The following is a 26,178-nucleotide window of genomic DNA, read 5'->3' on the forward strand; positions in this document are numbered from 1 at the left end:
TACCATTTGAGAAAGTAAAAGGACCCCTTAGTCTTGGCACACAGTTTGACAGAGCCACATTCTATTTCTGAATTAGTTCTGCAGATGCTGCCAGAAGTTGCCCCATAGAGCGGTGAGCTGGGTCTGAAGATCCTGCTGAACATTGGCTCCATTCAGGACGAGCCTCTCCTGCAACTCCTTCACATTCTGACTGATGATTTGTTTCAGCTGCTCAGTGTAGGGAGCCAGGTTCTGATGGAACTCCTCGATTCTCTGGTTAACGTTGGTGTTGAAATTTTCAATGAATGGGCCCAGGTTCTGGTCCACATTCTCGTTAAGTTTAGCTTTCAGTTCGATGATGTAAGGGTTCAGCCTTTGGTTCAGAACATCCACGTGCTCATTGACTTTTGCCTGGAGCTTCTCGGCATATGGCTCAACCATCTGGGACATTTCTCCAATTTGTTGGTTCATCTTGATCTGGACATCCTTGGCATAGGGTGCCAAGCTATTGCGAAGCTCCTGGACATTCTCATTAAACCTGGAGCGGAATTCTTCAGCTTTGGCAGCCACGTTCTGCCTGAGGGTGTCCATGTTTTCATCAATCTTCATCTGGAGCTCTTCAGCGTAGGGAGTCAGGACTTCCCTGAGGTTCTCTGTGCTCACTTCCAGTCTGGCCTGTAGCTCTTCAGTGAAAGGAGTCAACTTCTGCCGAAGTTCCTCTGCATTCTTACGCAGCTGTTGGCCCAGGTCTTCAGCAAAAGGGGTCAACTTCCGATGAAATTCTTCAATGTTCCTGCTGATCTTCTGATGAACTCCATCCGCAAAGGGAGCAAGTTTCTCCCTCAGGTCTTCCAGTTGTTCTCTTATCTGCTGGCGAAGGCTCTCAATGTCTACTGTCATCCTCTCATGAAGACCATCTGTGTAAGGAGCCAACTTCTGTCGGAGATCCTCAGCATAGTCATTGACCATCTGCAGATTATCCTGAATAATGTTTCTAGAAAACAAAGAGGCAATTCTTTCTTATACCTCTTACGGAAAATAGATATATTTCGACAGATCACCTTGCAAGTCCAATTGTCAAACATACTGTGCCTAAGATTGGATGGTTTACAATAAGATAGACATTGGGATCAGAATTCATTTTCGAATTAATTGCTCATGTTCCTTAGTAATACAGGACAGGATGCAACTACAGTTATGTACAGACATGGGAAATGTAGGCCTAAATAGATCTGTGTTGAGGAAGTGGCAGATATCAGATACAGCATGGGTATAGTTGAAGGCTTGTATCTGATATCTGCTACTTCCTGCACACAGATCTATTTAGGTCTACATTTTCCATGGCTATATTTAACTGTTGCTGCATCTGGCTTCACATAGAGTTGTTCCTATGCCTGAATCTATACCTGCTTGTACCCATAGCTATGTGCATTAATCTGATTTCATTACACAAATAAATGTTACTTTGTTGAGATACTTTCAGCATGTGCCAGAAGCAACATCCGTTATTTCAAACACCAGCCTCATTGCTATTTAGTCTCAAACTGGCAGAGAAAGCCCTATTTTAGCTTCTTGGTTAATATTGTGTCCCAGCTAGCACAACTTTTGTAACTATTCCTAATATTGCTGACACTCACTTGACTTGTTGGCTGATTTCTGAGCCTTCATTTAGGTCATTGTTGGTCAATTGCCTGATGTAATCCCAGAATGCATCTTGAATCTGCTCTCTATTGAGTTCAGCTTGGGAGCCTGTATGAAAGAAAAGGAAAGAATCGTTTCAGAGTGGCAACACAGTAACAAGTTCAATAATATCCAGTATTCATTTAGCAGGCGATCAGTTTGTAAGACCCATGCAACTTCACCATAAACACACTCGGTATTGAAGGGATAATCAGTTGCTCCTCTCAGGAGATGAGGTTAGATGATTTTGGAGTAAAGTAATTTGTCCTTTGGGACCTTGTTTAAAATCTGTCCAGACTGAGTGTTGAAACAAGTCTTTCCCCAAAGAAGAACCAATGGTCGCTAAGTTCAGACCTTGAGCTTAAAACTGGGCTCAACAGTGGTGTGCACATCTGGTGTCCAAGATATATAAGCTCAAGAGAAACACTAAACACCTAACAGCATAAAAAACATTTAAAACAGAGGATTAAGTATAGAATCTCATACCTGTCATGAAAATAGCAGCAGCTAATACAAGGATTGTCCCTTGATTCATGATGGATTTCACACACTAAGTACAATTCCTGCTCTCTCTTCAAAAAATCTGTGAAAATAAACAAAAAGATTTAGATCAATATTCAACACCTATTCTTTCATTGTTATTCATTTTAAGTGGAACATTTTCTCACTGATAAATGAGAACCCTGACTTGTATAAATAGCATCCCGTGTATTCTTGTCTCCCATTGCATACTGTAGCAGACAATTGTACCCTGCCACGCAATTGAAAATAGAAAGCTGAATTCTTGACACACTACATTTGACTTTATGCAAAGACATTTGCTGAACAGATGCACAGCTAAGTGTGCATACACTGTGTCCCCTTAATTAGACCCCATCGCATAGGTGGTGTATCCAGGGCTTCTCTCACCTTCCTCTTCTCTTGAAGCTGTGTCTCAGACCACAGACCTGCCTGTTTTTAAAGGCACTTTATCAGCAGTTGATGACCAGTTAGTCTGCTTCAGTTGGTGGACTTTCCCTGACACCAAGACAACGTGGAGCTTCCAACCACACTGTCACTCTGAACTGTGATGTGTTTCCTTCAATATGTCTCCATCTCAACTGACAGGGGCAAACTCCAATCAAACGGTATGCCTCCGTACAAAGGCCGTACTTTGATAACATGCAACAGCTGAATATTGTATGTATTTTGATAAAGTAAGTGTGTTTGGTGATAATTAAATAAGAACCAAAGAAAGATGAGGGGAATTAAGGCAGTGAACATAATGATAGGAAGATTCAGCTGTTTCTAGCTGTGATTCAGCTACAATCATTCTAACAAGATGTAATCCCTGTTGCCTAATGTACTTCTAGTAGGATTGTATAAGGCCTATAATTAATGCTTCTTCTGAATTTTCAGTATTTTAATGCTTTACCAGTTCAATCCAGGTTGTCCCCAGATTAGGGAAGGTTTTCAAACCATTTGCAAGTTAGAAATGCAGTTCCCACACAGCAAAAGATGAGAAGCTGGAGAGGACCTGTAGTCCTCCAATTAGCAGTTAATATTGTATACAATTTGACTAGAGTACAATTTCCTGTACGATGAACCAAGCGTGTTCCTTATAGTCATAGGCTCACACAATACAGAAACAGCCCTCTCAGCCTGACGTGTCCATGCCAACATGGTGCTTATCTAAAAAGTACTATGGGGTGGCACGTTAGTGTAATTGTTAGCAGAATGCTTTGAGGTACCTGCGACCTGGGTTCAATTCCTGCCACTGCCTGTACAGTGTTAGTACGTCCCCTCACCCTGCGTGACCACGTGGGTTTTCCCCATGTGTTCTAGTTTCATTTCATCCCGCAGTCCAAAGATGTACCGGTTGGTAGGTTACTTGGTCATTGTAAATAGTCCCATAATTAGGCTACAGTTAAATCAGGGAATAGCTAGGCAGTGTGCCATGAAGGGCCAGAACTGCTGTTCTGAGCTGTATCTCAATAATTTTTTTTAAAAAACCCATATATGGTCCATAGCCATCTATGCCTTGGCCAAAACAATGTTCCATACACCAATAATACAGTTCTGCTTTCATTCGTCAATAAGCATTTGAACAAATTCAGGCTGGTTTAATGTTTAGGGGTGGCATGGTAGTGTAGTAGTTTACATAATACCATTATAGTGTCAGCAACCCAAGTTCAATTCCACTGTTGTATGTTCTCTCCGTGGCGGTGTGGGTTTCCTCCAGTTTCCTGCCACATTCCAAAGACATACAGGTTCGTAGCTTAGTTTGTCACATGGGTGTAATTTGGGTGGCACAGGCTTGTTGGGCCAGAATGGCCTTTTACTGTGCTGTATCTCTTCGTAAATAAATAAAGATGTAAATTAGGAACAAGAGCAGGCCACTTCGCTGCTCAAGCCATTTCTGCTATTTAATGAGATCAAGGCTGAAACTTCTCCATCTCAGCTCCACATTCCCACTTATACCTAGTTAATTTTCTTCCCTTCACTTATCAAATATTGATCTACATTTGTCTTACAAGTATTCATAGACTCTGTTACCACTGCCCTTTGAGAAAACTTACAACCCTTTTAGAGAAAAGAACTTCATTGCATTGGTGTTTTAAATACAGAAACCTTATTTTTTTTTTAGCAGAGTGAGTTCCAGATTGTCCCACAAGACGGAACCTCTCCATGGCCACTTTCAGAATCTTAAAATTTAAATCAAGACTCCTCATTCTTCTGATGAGACCTAGCATGTCCCATCTTTCTGACTAAGACAACTTGCCATTCCAGATGATAATTCACTAAACTGCTACAAATGTATTCATATTGTTCCTGAAATAAGAACATTAATAGTACACATAATACTCAACACGTGGTCTCACCAATACTCCAATGGAAGCATAATTATTCTACTCTTGAAATCTGTTCCTCAAGTGCTCTGCTGCACTTGAGACAAAGGCCCCAGGCAATATCATTCTGTTAATGATAACTTTCTGTTAACCCTGCATACGAGTCATTCACTGGGACACCCCGATACTGCAACATCTCAAACTTTGCAATATATCACCACTTTTGTTTCACCCCTTTCTTGTTTTCACCTCTCACCAATCAGCCTTTGTCTCAGCCCTACCTCCCACTTCTCCATATTGACCATCTTACCACTACACTGAGTTTTGACCCAAGATATTGACCATCCCTTTGCCTCCAAGATTATGCTTGATTTGTTGAGTTTCTCAGCAGTCTACTTTTTGCACCAGATTCCAGTATCTGCAGTTCTCCCGTGTCTCCCTACAAACACATTACTTGTTACATCTTGCAAATCAGAAAAAAAATACGGTCAGCAAATACTCTATTTATACACCATGGCTACTATTTTCCTTAATACAGTCGGCCCTCCTTATCCGCAAGGGATTGGTTCCGGGACCCCTCGCGGATACCAAAAAACACGAATGCTCAAGTCCCTCATTTAACCTGTTTCAGTGCGGTGGACTTTAGGACCCAGCGGAGCTCTGAATCCACAGTGTTTCTGTTCATGAAAATAATCACGATCACGATTGAAAATAAAGTGAAAATAATAAAGTGATCGGAAAGAGGTGAAACATCATCGGTCACTGGAAAAGCGTTAGGCTACAGTCGGTCAATGATCGGAACAATTATAAAGGACAAAGTGAGAAAGGCCCTGCCCTGATGAAAGCTACAATTATTACTAAGCAATGCAGTGGTTTAATTATTGAATACATATGTTTTTTAAGTGTCTTATATGCATAGAAAGGTAAAATATATATTTTTTTCTAAGACAAACATTTGACTAACTGACGCTAAATAATACTGTATGTAGCTGTTCTAACGTACTTAGTAAGAGAACTTCTGATTTTTTCGATCCTGATCCATGATAAACTATGCACATCCTCCCGTATACTTTAAATCATCTCTACATATAATACCTAATACAATGTAAATGTTATGTAAATAGATGTTATACTGCTTTGTTTATGGAATAATGACAAGAAAAAAAGTCTGTATATGCTCGAACAACGAGTGCTGGAAGAGCATTTCCAGGTTTTCTCAATTCGTGTTTGTTGAATTCGCACATGCCGAACTCACGGATAAGGAGGGCCAGCTGTAGTCTTCTCGAAACCTTAGTTCAAGTTTAATCTTTTTCTCTTCTAGTCAACAGTCTTTTTTTTCAGCCAAGGTCAGAATAGGGCAATTTGCTATTTGTGGGATCTTCCTGTGTGAGAGGTGGCTGCTGAGTTCCTCCATTTTACTTCAGGACTGAACTTGAAAGGAAATACCTCAGATGCCAAACTTCTTTTGAAACACCCTAAGATGATAAGGTGCACACCTACTTCTGTTGCTCTTTAAATGTAGGGACAAATTGCATTAAGTAGTAGGCAGCCGTTAATCCCAGGGGATGATGGGTTTGTGCCTCTGGTGGACTGTGTCCTCTCCAGGGCACAAGTCTGGGTGGGAAGATTTGAAGAACCGGCTGTTGCCCATGCAGTGGGTCTCCCCTCTCCACGTCACTGATGTAGTCCAAGGGAAGGGCAAGCGCCGATACAGCTTGGCACCAGTGTCGTTGCAGAGGTTGCCAGAGTGAAGTTGTAAACAACATCAAACAGCCTTAGGGACCCCCGGCTCCAGATTTCTTCCTTGGGGTTTACTCCTGAAGCCTTTCCCATGGGTGGGTCCGGCCTCAAGGCAGCGGAGGTTTAAAATCAGAGTTTCCCTTCTCCTAGGTGTGCTGCCGTCCAAGGGTGACGAGCCCCACCTGCCCAAAGCAACTGGTTTTGAGGGGCCAGTGGTCCGCCTTTACCCCTTCTCTTGTCGGTAGAAACAATTTTGATGGGCCTAGTAGCTAAGCCACATGGGAAGGCCAAGAGTTGGACTTTGTTGTCAGAGGCTGTTAGAGTCACATGCTATTTGGAGCACTTCATAGGTAGTGGGAGCTTATCCCCACTACCATCCCCATAAATATGACAACCTTAGGAAACAATTGTATTAAAATGTTAATCAAATCAGTGCAGGTGAGCAAGAGGACATTTGTAATTATAAACTCACAAGAAACAGAAGCAGGCCTCACATCTACTCCACTGTTCAATAAGGTTGTGGCTAATCTTTTATCTCAGTACTGCTTGTCACCTTTGACCTTATACCCCTTGATGCCCTTAATATCCAAACTGCGTTGATCTGTCTTGAATCTACTCAGCAACTGTGCCTTCCAAATGCTCAAAAGGTAGTAAATTCCAGGATGCACTAGCTTCTAGGTGTAAAAACATCTTAATGATCAATGCCTTATTTTGATATGATGACCCCAGTTTCTAGACAGTAGAACCAGGGAAAATATTTGTAAATATTTTTTTAAAAAATTGTAGAGGCTGGAAGTTTGCAATAAAGGCAGAAAGGCCACAACCTGCATGCTCTCTTTTGTTGAAAGGCAAAAAAATATCTAACTTTTCAGATCAAGGACACTGTTAGGAAAAAAAGTTAAGTCTGTTTGTATTTTCCAGTTGTGGCCAGAGTATTATCAGTATTTACCTTTTCATTTTATGTTAGAGAAATATCATCCCTGCATACACTGTTTCAAGCCATATAATTTTGTAACAACAAGGTCACATTATAAAACAGAGGCCTATTCTGTTTAATCTCTCCTCATATCATAATCCCATAGCCTTAAAAACCAATCTGGTGTGCCTTCATATACTCCCTCTATCCAAAGTATATGAGGGAGATCAAAGTTATACATAATATTCTGGTTGAGTTCTCTGGCTTTATATAATTTCACTGAGATGTCTTTACTCTTGCACTCAAATATTCTTGCAATGAAGGCCAATAACATTTGCTTTCCTAAATGCTGACCCACAAGCTAACTTTCTATATTCACCAGGTCAGAGACCCAAGTCTCGATGAAGTTTAATACCATTCCATTTAAAAATTACTCTGCATTGCACTTTTGCCCTCAAGGTAGATATTTCTGCGTTTATTTCCCCCTCCCCCAATCCGGCAATATCAAAATATTACTGCAAGTTTGGAAGCGATTGGTCCTCCAGCAGGGAGGCAGTAACGGGAGTCAGTGCGAGGTGGAGGGGAAACTCTTGCTTGTGCCTTCAAGTTCCTTGCTGAGCTGATTGGCGGAGCCGCCGAGTGTAACCGAAGCCAAGGAGATGGCGTTGAACTGCAGTCAGAGCGGCCGAGGAATTGGGTCGGTTTTTCCGGATCTGAGTGCTGAGGATTCGGAGGATTTCGGCCCGACTCAAATTGAGAGCTTGTGCATGAATTGCTACAAGAATGTGAGTCTGTGCTGGAAAAGGAGGTGACGGTGGGAGAGTGACACACGCGCACAGAATGCTGGAGGAACTCCCCAGGCCAGGCAGTATCTATAGAAAAGAGTACGGTCGACATTTTGGCCTGAAATACCGACTGTACTCTTTTCCCTAAATGCTGTGTGCCTCCAGCATTTTGTGTGCGTTGTTTGGATTTCCAGCATCTGCAGATTTTCTCTTGTTTGTGGAAGCGTTTGGGAGAGGACCGAGGTGGGGGTGGGGGAGGCGTGAAGCTTATGGGTCTGAGCTTTGGTGAAGGTACTAGTTGATAGGGTGGATAAGAAGTTGGGGGAACGGGACAGGGGGTTACGGGATAGGGCGTGGGGACTGAAGTCTAGGTTAGGGGAAGGGGGTTAGGGATTAAGGTCCAAGGTGGGAGTTGTATAGAAGTGGATATTGTTGAGGATGTGGCTATTGGGATATAGAAAGTAAGTTTAGGATCTTGGGTGTTTTGGGGAATATTGTTGGGTTGATATTGAAGATGGGCTTTTGGGAACGTGAAGTGCTTGGGTGTTATCATTGACGCGGAAGTTGCAGATTGCAGATGTTGGCCAGGGTGGGTGTGAAAGAAGAGGTGCAGGTGTTCAGCCCTGAGCTCTGGGTTTCCATGCATCTTCTCACTTTTGCTTAATTCTGTTAGTTGTCTCTGTGGGGAATGTTAACATGGAAAACTATTTAATATTGTACAAGCCAAAAATGTCTCTTCTTTTGGACAAACCTAAGCCACCTTATAAATACTACTGTGGGCTGTGAATGGTAGCACTATTTAAAATGTAAATGCTTTCTACAGGCTGAAGTATTTCTGTTGAGAAGTTATACTTCCTCTTCCCTCCTGCTTATTGTTTTTAGATAAATTTTATTTTACAACTGAGTGCAGCAGGAAATGCAGTTTGTTGTTTTTTTTGAAATAATCACAATATATCTATTGGATGATCATCTTAAGTTTCATGCCTTTTATCTTTTTTTATGTATGCTGGATGGTAGGCATTGATAATTCCCTTCTACTTTTGTTCTCATGTTAAAGGGGATGACCAGGTTGCTATTGACTAAGATTCCATTCTTCAGAGAGATTATTGTTAGTTCATTCGCCTGTGACAACTGTGGTTGGGTGAACAATGAGATCCAGTCAGCTGGGAAGATCCAGGAACAGGGAGTACGATACACAGTCCATGTTTCTTCCAGACAGGTGAGCCTCTCGTGAACAATCCTAGACTCTTTTGCCAAATCATCAGTGTTTATATTACTGTCTCTGGTGTCAGTTTGATGTCCTTTTCTGTATTACTTCTAAAAAGGTAGGGGAAGTGCGGAAGTGTTGTCACACATTCCGGCAACAACGTAGCATGCTCATCGCGTTTGCAGAATAACAGAAAAATAAGATTCTTTCCTCCCTCCCACCCATCCACACTGTCCTCCAACCCCCACATTCTTGTCATGATTTAGAGGCTTGCATGACTTAATGACCTGGAGAGCTATGTTGTTTGGAGTCAGGACTTTATACTTTGGCTCTTGATATAGTTACCCATGCCAAACAGGTCAAAGGGTAGAGGCCAGACTAATACTGGCCCTCCAGGTTCAGGGGTTCAGTTCAGGGCTAACAACTCTGACTGGTTTAAAAAAAAACTGTTACGAAAACAGCAATGAAGAATCCTTCTACATCTGAGTGAGATGGTATTCCTGAGTCTCCCCGGGATTTGCATGACTGACAGTAGTGAAAACCGAGAGGAAGCTACTGACATAATGAAGGAAGCCCTGAACACCACCAGAAATGGAGGATCTTTATTGCTGCCCTAAGTGCCAGTGGCATAAAGGGCAGAAAGTAAGTAAGTCACCACACCATTGGAACATTTTGAGGTGTTTGCTCTATTTCCTATACAGGATAAATAATTGTTGCTGATGATATGGTGAGACATATTTTGGGTTTGGTTCCTGGTTTTGCTGAGTGGAAGTTGTACTAAATTAGTTTGGGACCAGAGGATAAATATCAGACTGTTCTCTGATTGCTGTGAAGTTATTTCATTTTTTTTAATCCCTTAAGCAGTTTCAATGATTATTGAGGAAAGGCGGTGTACTTGTAGCTGTGGTGCCTTTGAAGTTGAATAACCTATCAATTCTTGTTGTTTAGGCTGAGATCTAATAACGGTGTCATAAGCAGCCATATGTTCTGGTATGGAGAATCATATGTTACAGGAAAAAGTTGCCACATTGATGCTTATTAACCCATCTCTTAATTGTATCCTCAAACTTAATCCGGTGTATCATTAATTCTGTTTGACTCTTATGTTCCAAAGGACCTGAATCGCGAGGTTGTGAAAGCGGACAGTGCAACGACCAAAATCCCTGAACTTGACTTTGAGATTCCACCATTTACACAGAAAGGAGGTAAGTGTACCATTAGGTTATGGTGCCTATAGTATTCCAAAACTGAAATCCAAGAGAATTTGACCACTATGATGCCTGACCTTAATTGTTTGTTGGAAGTATCAGGAATGATCGCTTCAAAAAACGCGAGTTGCAAAACAATCTGCTGGAGAAACTCTGGGTTGAGCAGCATCTGAGGGGGTAGAGGTATTGTTGAAATCCTGCATCACAATTGAGAGGCTTAATGAAGATTGCAGAATTTGGAGTGAAAACATTTGGTTTGTTAGTATGAAAATCCTATTGAAACTGCTGGTGCTGGAAATCAGAAGTAAAAATAGAAAAAGCTGGACATACTTGTTAAGGGTCTTCACTGTGAAATATATTGGCTCAATTTCTCATTCCACAGATGCTTCTGACCTGCTGAGAGCTTCCAATATTTTTTGTTCTTGGTTGGAAATGGAATGTAAGGACTGGGGTCAGGATGTGCACTCTCCATGTATTGGGACACTCCTTTGACAGAAACATAAGCTCCTGACGAATAAAGTGTAGAAGGTTGTAATTATAATTGGAAGGTATGCTGTGTAGAGAAGCAGTTCCTATACGCTTACCATGGGTACCTCCTCACTTTCCCACAGGCTCCAGGTCTAGGCACTCAACTCCTGCACATTCCACCACTTGCCAGTCTCCAAAATCACCTTGCCCCGTCATCTCTGATCCCGTATCCCAGCCCCAACAACACACTTGACATTGACAGCTCTCTCTGCTCTCTGACCCCATGATTCATCTCAGTTCCAACCCCTGTCATTGTCTTCACCATCTCCCATGACCTCTCACTCTTGATGCTGAGCAGTCAGTGCTCAGCAGAGGCCTCACCACTGTACCCTTGCACCCACACTTCATTGAGGTCTAGTCCTGATATAATATTGAGCTCTTCCACTGATTTTTTTCACCCCCTTTTTATTCCGCTTGGGGAGCTGACAGTTCAATGGCTTGAATGTTGAATTTTGCAATCTATACACCCATGTGTTCTTTTCCTACTTTCACCATTCCATCCTAGCTTTCTCCTTTGTTCACCATTTCTGTCCCTCCCTCCTCGTCACCTAGACTCATCACCCTTCCCCACCTGGCTCCATTTACCCATCAAACCCCTCCCTTCTCCCCCACCCCAACCCTTCATTTTGTTCCACCCATCACCTACCATTCTCTCACACCTCCCTCTCCAATATATTGCTTATCTTTTTACACCCTCAGTTCTGATGCTGGGTCTCTGGGACCCTATGCTTCCAGAGATGCTGCTTGATGCAATGATTTCTTTAATCTTTCTTTGGGCAGTTTATTTTTTGCTGTACTTTTTCCTCAATTGCTGAATCATCATAAATGAATATTATTAGAGGAAAGACCACTGGAGTTCATATTTTGTACTGCAGCCTGTGAGCATTGTCCACTGGGGTTAAACAAGACTCCAATTCAACTGTTTACTAGCTTGCCAGGTTCCACAGGCAGTCACAGCTGTTTGAAGCAAAGCAAGCAGATGTTAGCAAATGACAATGGTAAAGGTTTGGAGTATTAGGTTTTAATTACTTCTAACAGCTATCATGTGAAAATCTGTTATAATTAAATCATAGTGGAGTTGTTACTCCTTTTTTAAAGTTGTGTGCATATTGTTCAATGTTCCCTGTTCAGAGGTTATGATTTGCAATTGGCTATACCAGCCTATAAAGTTAAGGACTTTAAAGGATAAAGTGGGGTATGTAGGTTGTAATGAATGTGTAATACTGACTGCTGTCTTGAACATATTGATTCACTTTTTAACAAACTGAAAAGCTAGTTCTTACACAAAGCTGTTCTTGTTGCTGCAGCTCTTTCTACTGTTGAGGGTTTGATTGACAGAGCGGTTGGGGGTTTAGAGCAAAACCAGCCTGCAAGGAAGGTAACTGCTTTTGTGTTATGTTTTGTTTTCTTATTCTTCGGGCCTTGGTCTTTTCAAAACCAGTTTAAAATCTGAATCCAAGAAACTTGAGTAAAAATGAATCTCTGCTTCTCATCTGCTTCATCAAAACTTCCATCATTCAGACAACTAGCTGAACATTCACTGTTGGCAGAAATGATTTTTTAAAAGTAAAAATCTGGGTTATTGTAGAAGAATGTGATGCTTGGGAAGGAGGAATACTGTTTTGAAGCTATGGAGAAAAGTTTGTATAAGAAAGACTGCCTTGAGCCTTAATTCCAACCTATGTTGGTGCTCAATGAAGTATTCATAGGATGAGGGCATAGAGTTCAAGAGGAGCTAGAATACTTAGGGAATTGGTATTTAGAATAATGTTAATAAATTAGAGATACTGAAGCATCCTGGAAAGAGAATGGGGGCTAGGAATGAGAGGGGGAGATTGACTTTCAAGTAAAAAGCTTGTGGAATCCCAAGAAACTAGTAATCCAGACTTGGGCCAACTGTAAATGTCCCAACATTTAGATTTGATCTATATTGTGCAATCTCATTCAAGAATGGGACCTAATTAATTTTTTTTTTAATCCATGTACCTCTATCAATTGCAGGCAACTGATCCTGATGTGGCTTATAAGGTTGAGGAATTTATTGAGAAACTAAAAAAGCTGAAGGAACTTGAGACTCCATTCACACTGGTAAATAATTTGCTACTTTCTTGTAATATTCTTTCAGGGGGAGTCTGTTAGATTTCTCATTTTGCTAGTAGGAAATAATTTGATTGCTCCTTTTACACGTAATACAAATAAATCATGGAAGATTATTAATGATAGCTATAGCACTATCTGCAGGGCACCGTGAACTTCTCTGATCACTTAGTTGTAGCAATCCTGCTACAGATTGAAGGCCTGCTGACTACTGCATGGACTAATGCACAAGTTTGTTTTGACATTGATGGTACATTATCCAGATGACTGCGAAACCTGGTGAGGGCAAGAGTTAGTGATAATACAGCAGGTGATGGATAAAGAAAGGATCTGTGGTGTAGTGTATGATTTTCAGGAAGCATCAATGAAGCACCATACATTTGTTAAAGGTAGAATAGATGTTAAGATTGATGAATGATTTTAAGTGTGTAGGATATCCTCTGGGAATCTGTTTGCTGTTTACGTTCATGATTTAGATGCAGAGCTGAAGACAGTGGTCTAAATTTGGCATTTTATTATATTAGGTAGCTGGGTACCCTGTCTTTTTTTAAAAAAAAATGAGTTCAATCTGGACAGTTACCGTGTTATGTTTTCAATTAACAGAAAAATGGGAGGTACTATTAAAAAAGTTGCAATGCTGATGAGCGGTGTTGATGCTGAATTGGTGTTTTGCTGGAACCACTTGGCTCCAGAGCTGACTACAGTGTTGCTCCAAGCATGGACAAAAACACCTGAATTCCATAAGTGATGAGAAATGGCTCTTGATGTCAACAGTATTTGACCAAGTGTGATACCAAGGAATGCTTGTAAAATCAAATCAGTCTAGCACCAAAATCCTGAGTGTCCCAGGTTAATTTAATTTTACTGTATATTTAAATCCTGTAGATGGAAAAAATCTTAAAACATTTGGTGCCACTGATTTTGTTGGAAATTGGGTTGATTTGGTATATTGATAAGAGGATAGGAGATGGTTTTTAGAAGTAGACATTTCATGTGCTTAAGGACTGTAATCACTAATCTTCCATATTTAATTTGGGATACAGGGCATTAGTTTACTTTAATGGTGACAGTGGAATGTATTATTAAAGATTGTGATTGGAAGTCAGGCAGTATTAATGTAGTTGGTCGAAGATCAGAATGAATAAGAATGATGTAGATTGCAGTGCAACATGTGATAAACACCAACAATAACAGATTTTTTTGTTGTATTTAATCTGTTATGCTGTACAGGTTATTGATGATCCATCTGGAAACAGCTTCATTGAAAATCCATATGCCCCTCAGAAAGATGAAGCCTTAATGATTACTCATTACAAGCGAAATGCTAAACAGGACAGTATGTTGGGATTGCAGGTAGGCACATTGCCACAGGTGTGTGAGTTAAATTGTTAGGGTCTGTTTAATCACTGTGGGATAGTCATTTTAAATCTTTACTCTGTCTGGGGGACTGGAAGTGGGCAATAATTGGTGACCTTCCAAATGATACCACATTCCAGTAATCCTTGTAAAATTAATTTAACAAAACCTGGGCAATTATTTAAAGGAATACTTATAGCAGCAAGAATAACACACAATAGAAGAAAATTTGATTGTCAAATCTGACTGAGAAGATTTTTGTGACAGTCCTCAAATTTAATCCTCAAATTTCTATTAGAAAGAACAGTTAATCTTAAACTCATTATGGATGGGTCCTTCAGTTTCACTGGGTTTGGCTGAAAATATTGGAAAATGTCTGTACATTAATGAAGCTCCAACCTGAAGGTTTACTGATGGATTTCTGCCTATGTATATCATTCATGATACTTGAAAACTAATATAGGTCAAAACTCCATGAATAACTTGCCTGTCTTTTCCCAATTCTTAAATGAATAGATAGAAAGCAATGTATCCAAGTATAATGTGAGAGAAATGTAATGCAAGCATCAAATTAAAGAAGGACACGAGGGTACACGCTAATAGATAACTAAAAATCTTAATGATGTGGATGACACTCAGATTTATATAACAGTGTCCTCAAGTGACTATGGTTCCATTAATCACTAAAAAAAAACTGTATTGAACAAATCACTGATTGGATGAGCCAAAATTTCCTCCAGTTAACCAAAGAGAAAACTGGAATAATAGTTTTTGGTGCCAAAAAAGAACAATTAAAGGTCAGTGCTCACTTAGAATCCCTGTCATTATAGACCACAAACCGAGCCAGAAACCTTCGTGCTGGGATGAATTCCGACTTAAATTTTAACTGCCACATTAAGACAATTACGAAGTCAGCCTACTACCATCTTAAAAATATAGTGAGAGTTAAAGGGCTTGTGTCTCAGCAAGATCTAGAAAAATGCGTCCATACATTTATTTTTAGTAGGCTTGGCTACTGTAATGGCATTTTCACGGGTCTCTGTAAAAGATCCATCATTCCATGGAGCATGTGGAGATCTTCCAACCACCAGGCATTCTTTCTTTCTTTCCTTCTTTTTTTTCTATAGGGCAGTTAGGGGGGAGGGGTTAAGGGGAGGGGGTATGGGTTATATACATTGTTTTTTCATACTTTGTAATCATTTAAAAATGCAATAAAAAATTATTTAAAAAAAAAAGCTGGAGCTCATTCAGAACACTGCTGCTAGAGTTCTAATTAAGACCAAGAAAGAACATATCATTCCAGTTTTCATATCGCTGTACTGGCTTCCTGTCCATCAGGTGATTGACTTTAAAATGTTACTACTGGTTTATAAAGCACTTAATGGTCTAGGGCCAAAATATATCTCTGATCTCTTCTGCATTATGAATCTTCCTGAGCTCTCAGGTCGTCTGGGGCAGGTCTGCTTACTGTCTCCAGGGTCAAAACTAAACATGGTGAAGCAGCTTTCAGTACTATGCTGCATATATCTGGAATAATCTTCCAGAGGATCTGAAATCTGCCCCAACTTTAAGCTCCCTTAAATTGGGGCTTAAAACTATTCTTTTTGCTGTAGCTTTTAATTAGAATATCCTGCACTGTAGCTTCTATTTATCCTATCTGTTTTCTGTGTGATTTTGTTCTCTTATCTATTCTGAAATTTGATGCTTGATTTTTATGTCTTGTTCTATGTAAAGCACTTTGAACTGCCTTGTGTTTAAAAAGTATTATACAAATAAGCTTGCCTGCTAAAAATCTCATGAGCAGGAGCATAAAAGTAATAGAGGGATTTACTAGAAAACAGTTAGGTCACTAGTATTGCAAAGTTTGGTTAAAACATTCCTATACTGTGTACATTTCTGGGAACCACAGTTATGGTCTTAACAAATGATGGAGTAGCTTCAAATGGCCAGATGGCCTCTTACTGCTCCTATTTCCATGATTCTGTTGGCTATTATGTCATCATAATTTTGATTTATCTTAAAAACTCTACAGAATTTGATTCATAAATTTCACAGTAACAAGTATAAAACAAGAATGTCAATCAGTCCATTGAACCTGTTCCACCATTCAGTGAGAGCAAAGATAATCTGTGAACCAAATACATTCACCTGACTTTATCCCATTTGCTGATTTCATAGATTAACTCTGAAGTACTGATTATAGTTAGTTTCAGCCTGTTGCCTTGAACTTGTGGCAATAATGGCAGTGCAATGGCTTTGAAAAATATGTTTTTTTTTCTGTGGGCCTTGGGGTTAGAGATGAATTTCCAAAGCTGTTTGTTGAGGGCCTTGAACAGAAACCAGATGAAACTTCCTCTTGTTGGGGAAGTCAACCTGGATTAAATTTTTAATTGCTTGGCAGTCAGTTTGAGTGGAACCATTGAGCACCTTAGCTTGGCGATGCAGTTGAACTGGAGCAACCCATGAAAAATAAATGCGACAAAAATGAAGCCTGGTTTTCTAGGATTGTTTTACTTGGTTTGATCTCTTTCCAGGAATGGACACAGGAGGAGAAGAAGACTGAAAATATCCAAGAAGATTTGAGGAATGAAGTAAGTATGTTTGTGAAGACTTCAAAATAAGAACAATCTGACCTATTAAACTAATAATTTTCTTGTATTGGAAATTTGCCACTGTCCCCATGAGACATAAATGACTTGGTTTATTACAGATTGGCTCTAAAAATGGGGATTGATATCCAAAAATCTCTTGTTCCTTTCAGCTAATAAGTTGGTAGCCCTAGGTCCTGTGGTGGTGCTTGTACTCTGGACTCTGATCTATCCCCTGTACATATACCTAATTCTTAATAAGAGTTTACAAATTAAGTTTCCAGTCTCTGAAACTGTAATTGAAATACCAACAAAAATACTGCCCAGAGAAGCAGGTCAGTGATTGGGCATTCTTCAGTGAATTTTCTTTCAAATCTGAAGGCACAGACTCAAGAGCATGATGGAATAAATTAGAATTACATGTTCTGCAACTAGAAAGTCAAACAAAACAATTTGGATGATTGCTGTTACTGTTTACTGCAAAGCTCAGCAATGCTGCTTTGGCCATCCCTCTGAAACCTATGTGTTATACAAGTGAAAAACAAGTTCAGAAATTGTGTGGAAACCATTGTGTATAGGTGCCATTGATGACGTGCAGTATCTTGACTTGAAAGTATTTTCCTGCATCAAAGTCAAACATGAAATTCCTTGAGTAATGGTCCTCAATGTACAAGGGACGTCATGGTAGTGTAGCAGTTAGTGCAGTGATTGAGGTTGAATCCATGCTGCTGTCTAAGGAGTTTGTATGTTCACCCTGTGACCATGTAATTTTCCTCCAGGTGCTTTGGCACATTCCAAAGGTGCACAGATTAGGGTTAATAAGTGTGAGCATGCTGTGTTGGCGCTGGAAGTGTGTTAATACTTGCAGTCATCCCCCCCCCCGCCCCCAGCACAGTCCTTAGACTGTGTTGGTCATTGATGCCGACGATGCATTCACTGTATTTTTGATGTACTCCTTCGGCTGTCCATTGATTTTCGATGATGACTGAGGCCTAGGCAAGGTTGTATGGAAGACCGGCAGTTGCCCATGCTGCAAGTCTCCCCTCTACACGCCACCGATGTTGTCCAAGGGAAGGGCACTAGGCAGATACAGCTTGGCACCGGTGTCGTTACAGAGCAATGTGTGGTTAAGTGCCTTGCTCAAGGACACAACACTCTGCCTCAGCTACGGCTCAAACTAGCGACCTTCAGATCACTAGACCAACACCTTAGCCACTTGGCCACGCACCACACAATTCTTGATGTACATATAAGTAAAGCTAATACTTACATAATTTTTTAAATTCAAGGGCAGTAACAGTTGTGCAAAGGAAATAAAATCCATTGTGAAAGACAAAGAATCCAAAATCCTGATGGCCCTGAGACCACAATATAAGCCATTTGTCAATTTGTAATTGTTGACACACTGCCATAAAAAATATGTGCTATAAATAAATGAGGTAAATGTTAGGAGTGAATTGACATTTTTGTTTTAGCTTTATCTTTAGTAACTAGATGTGGGATGTTTGATCTTCATACTGAGATGGACTGCTCAACCATCATCAGAAGAAATTATGAAGTAGTCTTTTGGCAGAGGTAAAGAAAGAAGGGAAATTACATTGTTAAATTAAGACATTTTTACTTTTTCATATAGGTGCTGCAATTTCCTACCAACTGCCCAGAATGTAATGCGTCTGCTGAAACAAATATGAAGCTAGTGCGTATCCTTTAACAGATACAGGAAGCCGAACTTTTTGGATTATGTTTCAACAAGAATTCCTTTGACATTTTCTTTCATCTACTTATTGCAGTTGATGAGTGGTGTCAGCGCCTTTGTTTTTTGTTTTCTCCCAGAACTTTGCTCCAGGGCCATTCTTTACACAAACTGAGACTATTTGAAAGTATCAATTTCAGTCAGAACTTTTCTACACATTTTCATTGTTGTTTGCTGGCATTTATGATATTTGTGAACACAGGTCTGTGATTATAATATAGACATGGTAGTGAACATGGGTATATGTCCATTGAACAACTATGTTTATTTTATGGTGAGAAATTATTTCTGTTTTTGAATGGCCTGAAATGCTTCAGGAAATTACTTCTAACAGCCACTTTGAAGATCTGCAGTAGTTTCAAATATGGGCAGATATCCAAGGAGAGTAATTGGCAGACAGTATGTTATGTTGTATTCTTCATTTATTTAATATCATTCCATTCAAAGGCCAAATGTTTGAACTTGTCAAGGTGCTACCAGTAACAAATCAAATGCATAGCCTAACCCTGACTGCTGGAAAACTAACTAATCCTCATTGGCAATCAGGTGTTGGTGTTGGTGTTGGTATTTGGAATGATGAGCAAGACATAACTTTGGCAAAGAAAAATTATTTACCATTGTTTTGGGGGTGTATACCAATTGTACATCGCGATTAATGAGACTCAGTAAATATGGCATAAAGGAAATTCAGTCTAAGATTCATTTGGTTTCTGTTGTTCATTTACTCATTCCTTATTTGTTAAAGTAAATAACAAAAATGACGAGATAAATTATACATCGTTGTATAATATGCTTTGACTTAATTTGAAATATCATTGGGAGGGGAGAAATGAGACCTGTTTAAAGATTGAATCTTTTGAATGCATTGGAAATAATGCATCAGTCTGGAACCACTTGAAATCACCTTGGATAACCTGGACAATATTAATACTTGCGTCAGACTGCTTTTTGTTGACTACAGCTCAGGTTTTAACACAATCATTACTACAATCCTGATCAAAAAGCTTCAAAACCTGGCCCTTTGTACCTCCCACTGCAACTGGATCTTCGACTTCCTTACCAGAAAACCACAGCCTGTGTAGATCAGAAATAACATCTCCACATTGCTGATAATCAACTCTGGATGATTCAGTGGGCTGAACCCACTACTCTACTCTAGATCCATGACTGGCTAGACATCGCTCAAATGCTGTCCATAAATTTGCTGATGACACTTCCATTGTTGGCAGAATTTCAGATGGTGATAAAGAGAAGCACAGGAGCAAGATAGTTTAGTTGGTTGTGTGGTGTTGCAGCAATGACCTTGCACTCAACATCAGTAAGACTAAAGAATTGATTGTGGGCTTCAGAACGGTAAGATGAGGGTACGCACACCAGTCCTCATCGAGGGATTAGTAGTGGAGAGTGAGCAATTTCAAGATCCTGGGTGTCAGTATCTCTGAGGATCTATCCTGGACCTAACATAATGATGCAGTTACAAAGAAGGTACAACAGTGGCTATATTTCATTCATAGTTTGAGGAGATCTGGTATGCCACCAAAGAAATGTGCAAATATCTACAGATGTACCGTGGAGAGCATTCTTCATTAACATCTGATATGGGGGAGGGGAAGGCACTGCACAGGGTTGAAAGAAGCTGCAGAAAGTTTTGAACTCAGCCAACTCCATCAAGAGCACCAGCCTCTCCAACATTCAGGACATTTTCATGGAGCAATACCTCAAAAAGGTGGCATCCATCATTAAGGACCCCCATCATGCAGGATATGTCCTGTTCTTGTTGCTACCATTATGAAGGAGGCACAGGAGCCTGGAGGCATACACTCAATGATTTAGGAACCACTTACTCCCTTCTGCCATCAGATTTCTGAATGGACATTGAACACTACCTCACTACTTTTTAAAATTTCTATTTTTGCACTATTTAATTTAACTTTTTAAATATATTTTAATTTAGTTCTTCATTATTATGTATTGCAATGTATTGGTGCTGCATAACAATAAATTTCACACCAGTGATATTAAACCAGGTTCTGAAATCAGTATGAGAAATAGTAAAGATCGGTTAATCTTTGAAAGGTGAACATTTGAAAGTATGTTTATCAAAGAAGAATTCAGTTTGTCCCACATTATCAAGAACTGAGAGTCCTCTTTTGAAGATGCTTGATCTTTGGAAGGAGATGGTTATTGGTCACTGCTTTTCACATTTTTGATGTATTTAAGATCAGCTGAAAAGTAATGTCTGCATGCTTGGTTGGATTTGTAATGGCTTAGCTATTCATGCATCAAATCTGTTGTAGCCTACAGCAAAAGGGAGAGCACCAGTAATCAGCTTTACCTCCCAAATACTTTTGATTTTGTCAGAAACTGAGATCTTCAAAATTTACCTGTCAGCATTTCAAATATATACATAGTAGGAATGAATTACTTCAATATTTTGTCACAAACTGTGGAAAGAGTCTTGTATTACCAGCATGGCACACCCCGTTTGTCTTGCAGTCACATTGTATTGGGTTTGGAATTGAGTTGTAATCTGGAGTCTGGTCAGTGGCTTCCTTTACCAAAAGCTTCCAGAGATCCCACACTTCAAGGAAGTGATAATCATGGCAACAAACTGCGAAGCGTGTGGGCATCGGACCAATGAGGTAATTCTGTTGGTTGGATAATATTAAAAAAAGTTTCAGTTTGGAGAATAGTGTAATAATGACATTAATATGTGAGGATTTATTTTCCCCAGTCTTGTTTATTGTTTTGTAATGAAATTGGCTTCCTTTTTATTTTTCCTCTCCAAAAGCCATTCCACAGTCAAGTGGAGAGTAGTGATTTTGTTTATGGCTCCTGATAAAGCAGATCTGGACTAAATCATGAAGAATTATTATGGGTACCTGTTCTTTTACCATCCATACACATAAATTTTGAGGGAGTTAGAGTTTTGCATGTTCAATGATGAACCTATAATAAAAATATACTTCTTTTATCCTGGACCTGTATATGACTCCAATATTATCCCTGCACGAGTGCATTTCCAAGAGCAACTATCAAAATGTATCAGACCACAAAATGGATATTGAGTAGCATTATGGATTATTAGCATATGTGCAAAAGCTGTTAAGGATGGCTGATGTTCTGGTCCAAAAAGCTAGAACAATCCTAATTTGGTCAGTAAGATTCAGTATATCTTGTGGATGCCTTTTGGTTAAAAGCTGAGGAAAAACTGATTACCTTCTGCCTATTAAGTGACTTGTGTTGCAGTACTTGCACCTATTGTTCATTGTGTTGCACATTTTAGTAAATAGCCTATACTGCTCAAACCAAAATTGTACAGCCTTATTTATTGTAATATTTTCTTAATCTTAGGTAAAGTCAGGAGGAGCTACTGAGCCTTTGGGTACAAAAATTTCTCTATGGATTACAGACCCCTCTGACATGACCAGAGACCTGCTCAAGGTACAGCTTCATCTTAGTACTATTGGTTAGAGTACTTAGACAATGAGATTTTATGTCACATAGTCAACAATTCTGCATTTGATTGTAACCTGGTTTATGATGTTACACTTGCGGTTGATATGAACGCAGAAACTTTCGCAAATGATATTAGCAAATGACCTGTGCTTTTAGTGGCCATGCTTTTAATTATATCGTGGTTTGTTTGTTTTTTTTTTGCAGTCTGAAACCTGCTCTATTGCTATTCCAGAGCTGGAGTTTGAACTTGGAATGGGGATCCTTGGAGGAAAGTTCACAACATTGGAAGGATTGCTGGCAGATATAAAAGAATTGGTAAAAAATGTTCTTGTAATCTCACTAACAGGTGCAAAGTGCTAAGATGTGTAACAAAAGTTATTGTTGGTCCTTCTACTACATCATTTGAGGAAGGGAAAAAATCATCAATTTTTTTTGCTTTTGCTCTCCCTCTCATACAGTTCCAGAAGAAAATTAGGATTGTAATCAAAAATGGGAAGTAAAAAAACAATGGGAAGCAACAGCAGGAAGAATGTTTTCACTGAGAAATGTTTGGAATTTATGAAACAAAGTATTACAGGAACTTAAAAAATGTAGAAATTTTCAGAAGTATATAGTAGAAACAATGTTGGTTCTGATTTTATGGTCTATTTAAAACATCAACATTATCTCTTGTATGCCAAGTTTTTTAAAATTATTTTTCAACTGTTGTTTCTGCTGTGTTCCTTTTTAAGATTGTAATAGTGGGTTGATCATTAAGCCAAATAATTTATTTTCTTGTGACGTTAGGTTGCCCTTCTATTGATCAACTGATACTTCTCAAATTGATTTCAGTTTTTAGCTTCAGAATGCAAACTCACAATGTGATAAGATTGTCTCGTATTTGAAGGCTGCATCGTCAAGGTCTTGGATTTCAAAAAAACTGATTATTAAATTATCTAAATGAAGTGGTAGAACTGTTAAAAAATCTTGTATTTGAGTATGTCCAGGGTCTGAACTAGTTATACAAAATGGAAGCAGGCCATTTAGTCCAACTTGTCCATTATGACAAATGTGCCTGCCTGAGCTAGTCCCATTTGGCTTCATTTCTTTATCATTCCTATCCATTTACCATCCCAGTGTCTTATAAATGTTTTAAATGTACCTGCCTCTCCCACTTCCTCTGGCAATTTGTTCCATACTGTATACCTACCTCACAGTGTGTAGGAGAATCTTGCCCTTCAGCTCCCTTTGAAAATCAATCTCCCCCTCACCCTATTCCTCCCTTCATATACTGTAAGTTCATGTTCAGTTATCAGAAGCAGTGTTATGAATCCTTAAATGATAGCAGAAAAGCAGTCTGTTCACAGACATCTGCCAGAGGTGTTTTAACACTTCACACGTAATGTAATCTTTTGGTGGGAGAGGAAACTAGAACATTAGGATTCTAGCATTCTTACATGATTGGTAATGAAGCACTGACAGATTAAGAACATGGGAGCAAATGGAAAAGCTGAAAGTGAATGTGTCAATTATTTTCTGTGTTTTATTAGCAAATAATATAATTTTTGATCGCTGAAATACCAAATAAAAACTTGTCTCTTTTGTTAGATTGTGACAAAGAACCCATTTTTTATTGGAGACAGCAATGATCCTGAAAAATTTGTAAAACTTAAAGAATTTGCATCAAAGTTGGATGAGGTAAAAGTTCTTGATTACTAAATTTTGTATTTTCAAACAAAGATCATTTTTCAAGTAAACTAGTGGTGTAGGTATCCAATTTTGTTTAATTGAAATAGGCTTCATAACAGAATGTCACTATTAAATTGCATTTTATTTGATGTTAGTAATGCTTCACTGCATCTTGATGTGAGCAGTATTTTGGGTACACCGAGTACACTGGAAACTGTTATCACACTGAAGTCCAATGATTGCTTTGCCTAAAAATAATGTTTTATAATGTGGCGTAACTATGGTGACCTAAAAGTTTGTACTTTTCATGGTTGGACTTGATGTAAACTATGTTCCTAATAGTAGCAATATAATGTGTACAGGACTTGCTGTTCTCGTACAATGGATAGCCAAGCAAAGCAAATCTTGAAGTGAGAGAATCTGGTTTCTGTAGCTGTGTACAAAGAAAACCACTGTAGGCTAAATATATTTTTGGACCATTTTGATAATGTGCTTTCATTAAATATGCCACTGAATTGTAATTTAATTTTAATTTTCCCCTTTCAGATTATGTTGGGTAAAAAAGAAGCCCACCTTATTCTTAATGACCCAGCTGGGAACAGTTATCTCCAGGCAAGTACTAATGCAGTAGCTTCAATGATACACCATCATTAAATGTTTTGTGCTTAGCACTGTATACTGTTTACTTTGAGCTTCATGTGAGCAGAAATTAATTGCAGTCTGATGTATATGACAGTAAACTAATCTTGACAGTGAAAAAAACAAATGGTAACTTCCCTCTAATTAGTTAAGCTCATGGAAAAATTACAGCACTGAAGGAGGACATTTTGGCCTATGTCCATTACAGAAATGGATTTGTTGTTAGATTCAGCAAAAGCTGAATTTGCTCTAGATCAAGTCTCCCCACTAGGGTGTTAAGTTTTCCTTTTGTTAGCATGAATAAACCAGAATAACTGTCACTAGTTACAGACTAACCAGTGTCATAATATGCATATCTTTGTCATTTATTCACTACCTGGATGTGGCATAAAATACTGGTATTGCTGTCAATACCCTTTAATTGCTCCTGAATTGAGTATCGACCATCTTACTGGGTCTGGAGTTGTACACAGGCTAGACAAGGTAAGATACAGGGTTCCTTCCCTCAAGGGGACATTAATGAACCAGATAGTGTTTCTTAATGGCAGCTCAGTCAATTCATGTTTACTATTTCTGAGGCAATACCAAATTTTAACCATTCAATTAACTGAATTTAAATTCCCTAACTATCCAAAGATTCAAAGTACCTTTCTTATCAAACTATGTTGGGTATACAATCCTGAGATTCATCTTTTCACAGACAGCCACAAAATATAGAAATCCATGGAATCCATTCAAAGAAATAAATCAAACCCCCTCCCCCAGCGCAAAAACAAAAACAACTAGCGCAAATGGCAAAAAAAAATCACCCCCCATGTGCAAAAAAAAACAAATCACACAAATGGTATCATGGACATGACGCCCCCCCACGTGCAGAAAGGCAAATCACTCAAATAGCACCAAGAACATCACCCTCCCACGTGCAAAAAAAAAATTGCGCAAACAGCAACCAGAATGAATGAGCAAAAACACAGAAAATAAAACTAAATCAAAAGGGTCCATATTCAGTTCAGCTCAGTGTTCATTAGTCCAATCCACAAACCACAGACCCAGAACTTCGGTAGCATCCTCCGATGGCATCGAGAGAGAAAGACCACTTAAACGCAGAGACCTTCCCTTGGGAGCAGTGAACGGGTAGGAGAGCAAGACTGTCACGCAGACACTTTCCTCCGGCAGCAACAAGCAAGAGGCTGGTAGATGGTCCTGAACTCTCACTTGCATTTTGCACTTGCCTCTATGTTTTCAATCTTCCTGAATGCTTAGATCGGTGAGAAATGGGAGTCGATCATCGGCTCTCTAAACTTCTTGTCCTTGAGGCTGCTTGCCTCCCAAAACTTACTCGGAGATAGCAAAGCGCCAGATCACTCAATTGGCCCAAAAACAAACCATTAAAGTGTAGGTCACAGGCTTCAGCAATACCAGAACCACATTTGAAAGAAAAAGAAGACATAAAAGAAGTGAAAGAAACAGTTTCGTAGACCATCTGGAGAATGTCGCCGGTGGTAGCGTTGTTCGCTGGTGCCACCTTCCGGATGGTAGAAGAATCGTGGTAGGGTTGAAACTTTTGTATCTGGATTAATAGACTAGATCTGACTGAACCTCGTGCTACTATACTCACTATCGTCCTCTCAATGAATGAGCAAGGTGCCAAATCGAGACAGTGGATCTTTTGCAGTAACAACTTGAGTTATTTGACTTAAGAAACTGATGGCAGAAGAGAGAATGCATGGCGGAGAATCCTACAGAC

At 39.4% G+C, this 26,178-nt stretch overlaps 2 protein-coding genes across 2 annotated transcripts in view; one reads left to right on the forward strand and one right to left on the reverse strand.

Moving 5' to 3' along the window:
• LOC132385173 (apolipoprotein A-IV-like) lies at nt 1-21,202 on the reverse strand. Its single transcript, XM_059957019.1, has 4 exons — nt 21,133-21,202; nt 2,146-2,242; nt 1,617-1,728; nt 1-973 (listed from the first exon to the last, which is right to left on the reverse strand). Exons 2-4 carry the CDS (start codon nt 2,192-2,194, stop codon nt 73-75), a joined length of 1,062 nt encoding a protein of 353 aa, XP_059813002.1. The 5' UTR covers nt 2,195-2,242; nt 21,133-21,202; the 3' UTR covers nt 1-72.
• Nucleotides 7,747-26,178, forward strand: part of zpr1 (ZPR1 zinc finger) — a 23,734-nt gene continuing 5,302 nt past the window's right edge. Inside the window, exons 1-13 of the mRNA XM_059957012.1 lie at nt 7,747-7,928; nt 8,986-9,147; nt 10,250-10,340; nt 12,179-12,249; nt 12,873-12,959; nt 14,199-14,321; nt 16,859-16,915; nt 18,546-18,612; nt 21,237-21,307; nt 22,020-22,109; nt 22,329-22,439; nt 23,712-23,801; nt 24,339-24,404. Of these exons, the coding sequence (XP_059812995.1) occupies nt 7,803-7,928; nt 8,986-9,147; nt 10,250-10,340; nt 12,179-12,249; nt 12,873-12,959; nt 14,199-14,321; nt 16,859-16,915; nt 18,546-18,612; nt 21,237-21,307; nt 22,020-22,109; nt 22,329-22,439; nt 23,712-23,801; nt 24,339-24,404 (1,212 nt within the window). The 5' untranslated portion in view covers nt 7,747-7,802. The remainder of the gene's footprint in view (nt 7,929-8,985; nt 9,148-10,249; nt 10,341-12,178; nt 12,250-12,872; nt 12,960-14,198; nt 14,322-16,858; nt 16,916-18,545; nt 18,613-21,236; nt 21,308-22,019; nt 22,110-22,328; nt 22,440-23,711; nt 23,802-24,338; nt 24,405-26,178) is intronic.

The sequence above is a fragment of the Hypanus sabinus genome, chromosome X2 (genome assembly GCF_030144855.1).
Source record: "Hypanus sabinus isolate sHypSab1 chromosome X2, sHypSab1.hap1, whole genome shotgun sequence".
In the NCBI taxonomy this organism is placed as follows: Eukaryota; Metazoa; Chordata; class Chondrichthyes; order Myliobatiformes; family Dasyatidae; genus Hypanus; species Hypanus sabinus.

Excerpts from the sequence above, each read along its gene's own strand:
- LOC132385173 (XM_059957019.1), bottom strand. The coding sequence starts at position 2,194 with ATGAATCAAGGGACAATCCTTGTATTAGCTGCTGCTATTTTCATGACA. Across the intron at positions 1,729-2,145 it reads TGCTGCTATTTTCATGACAG|GCTCCCAAGCTGAACTCAAT; the intron begins GTATGAGATTCT and ends TCTTTCATACAG. Across the intron at positions 974-1,616 it reads GAAATCAGCCAACAAGTCAA|AAACATTATTCAGGATAATC; the intron begins GTGAGTGTCAGC and ends TTTGTTTTCTAG.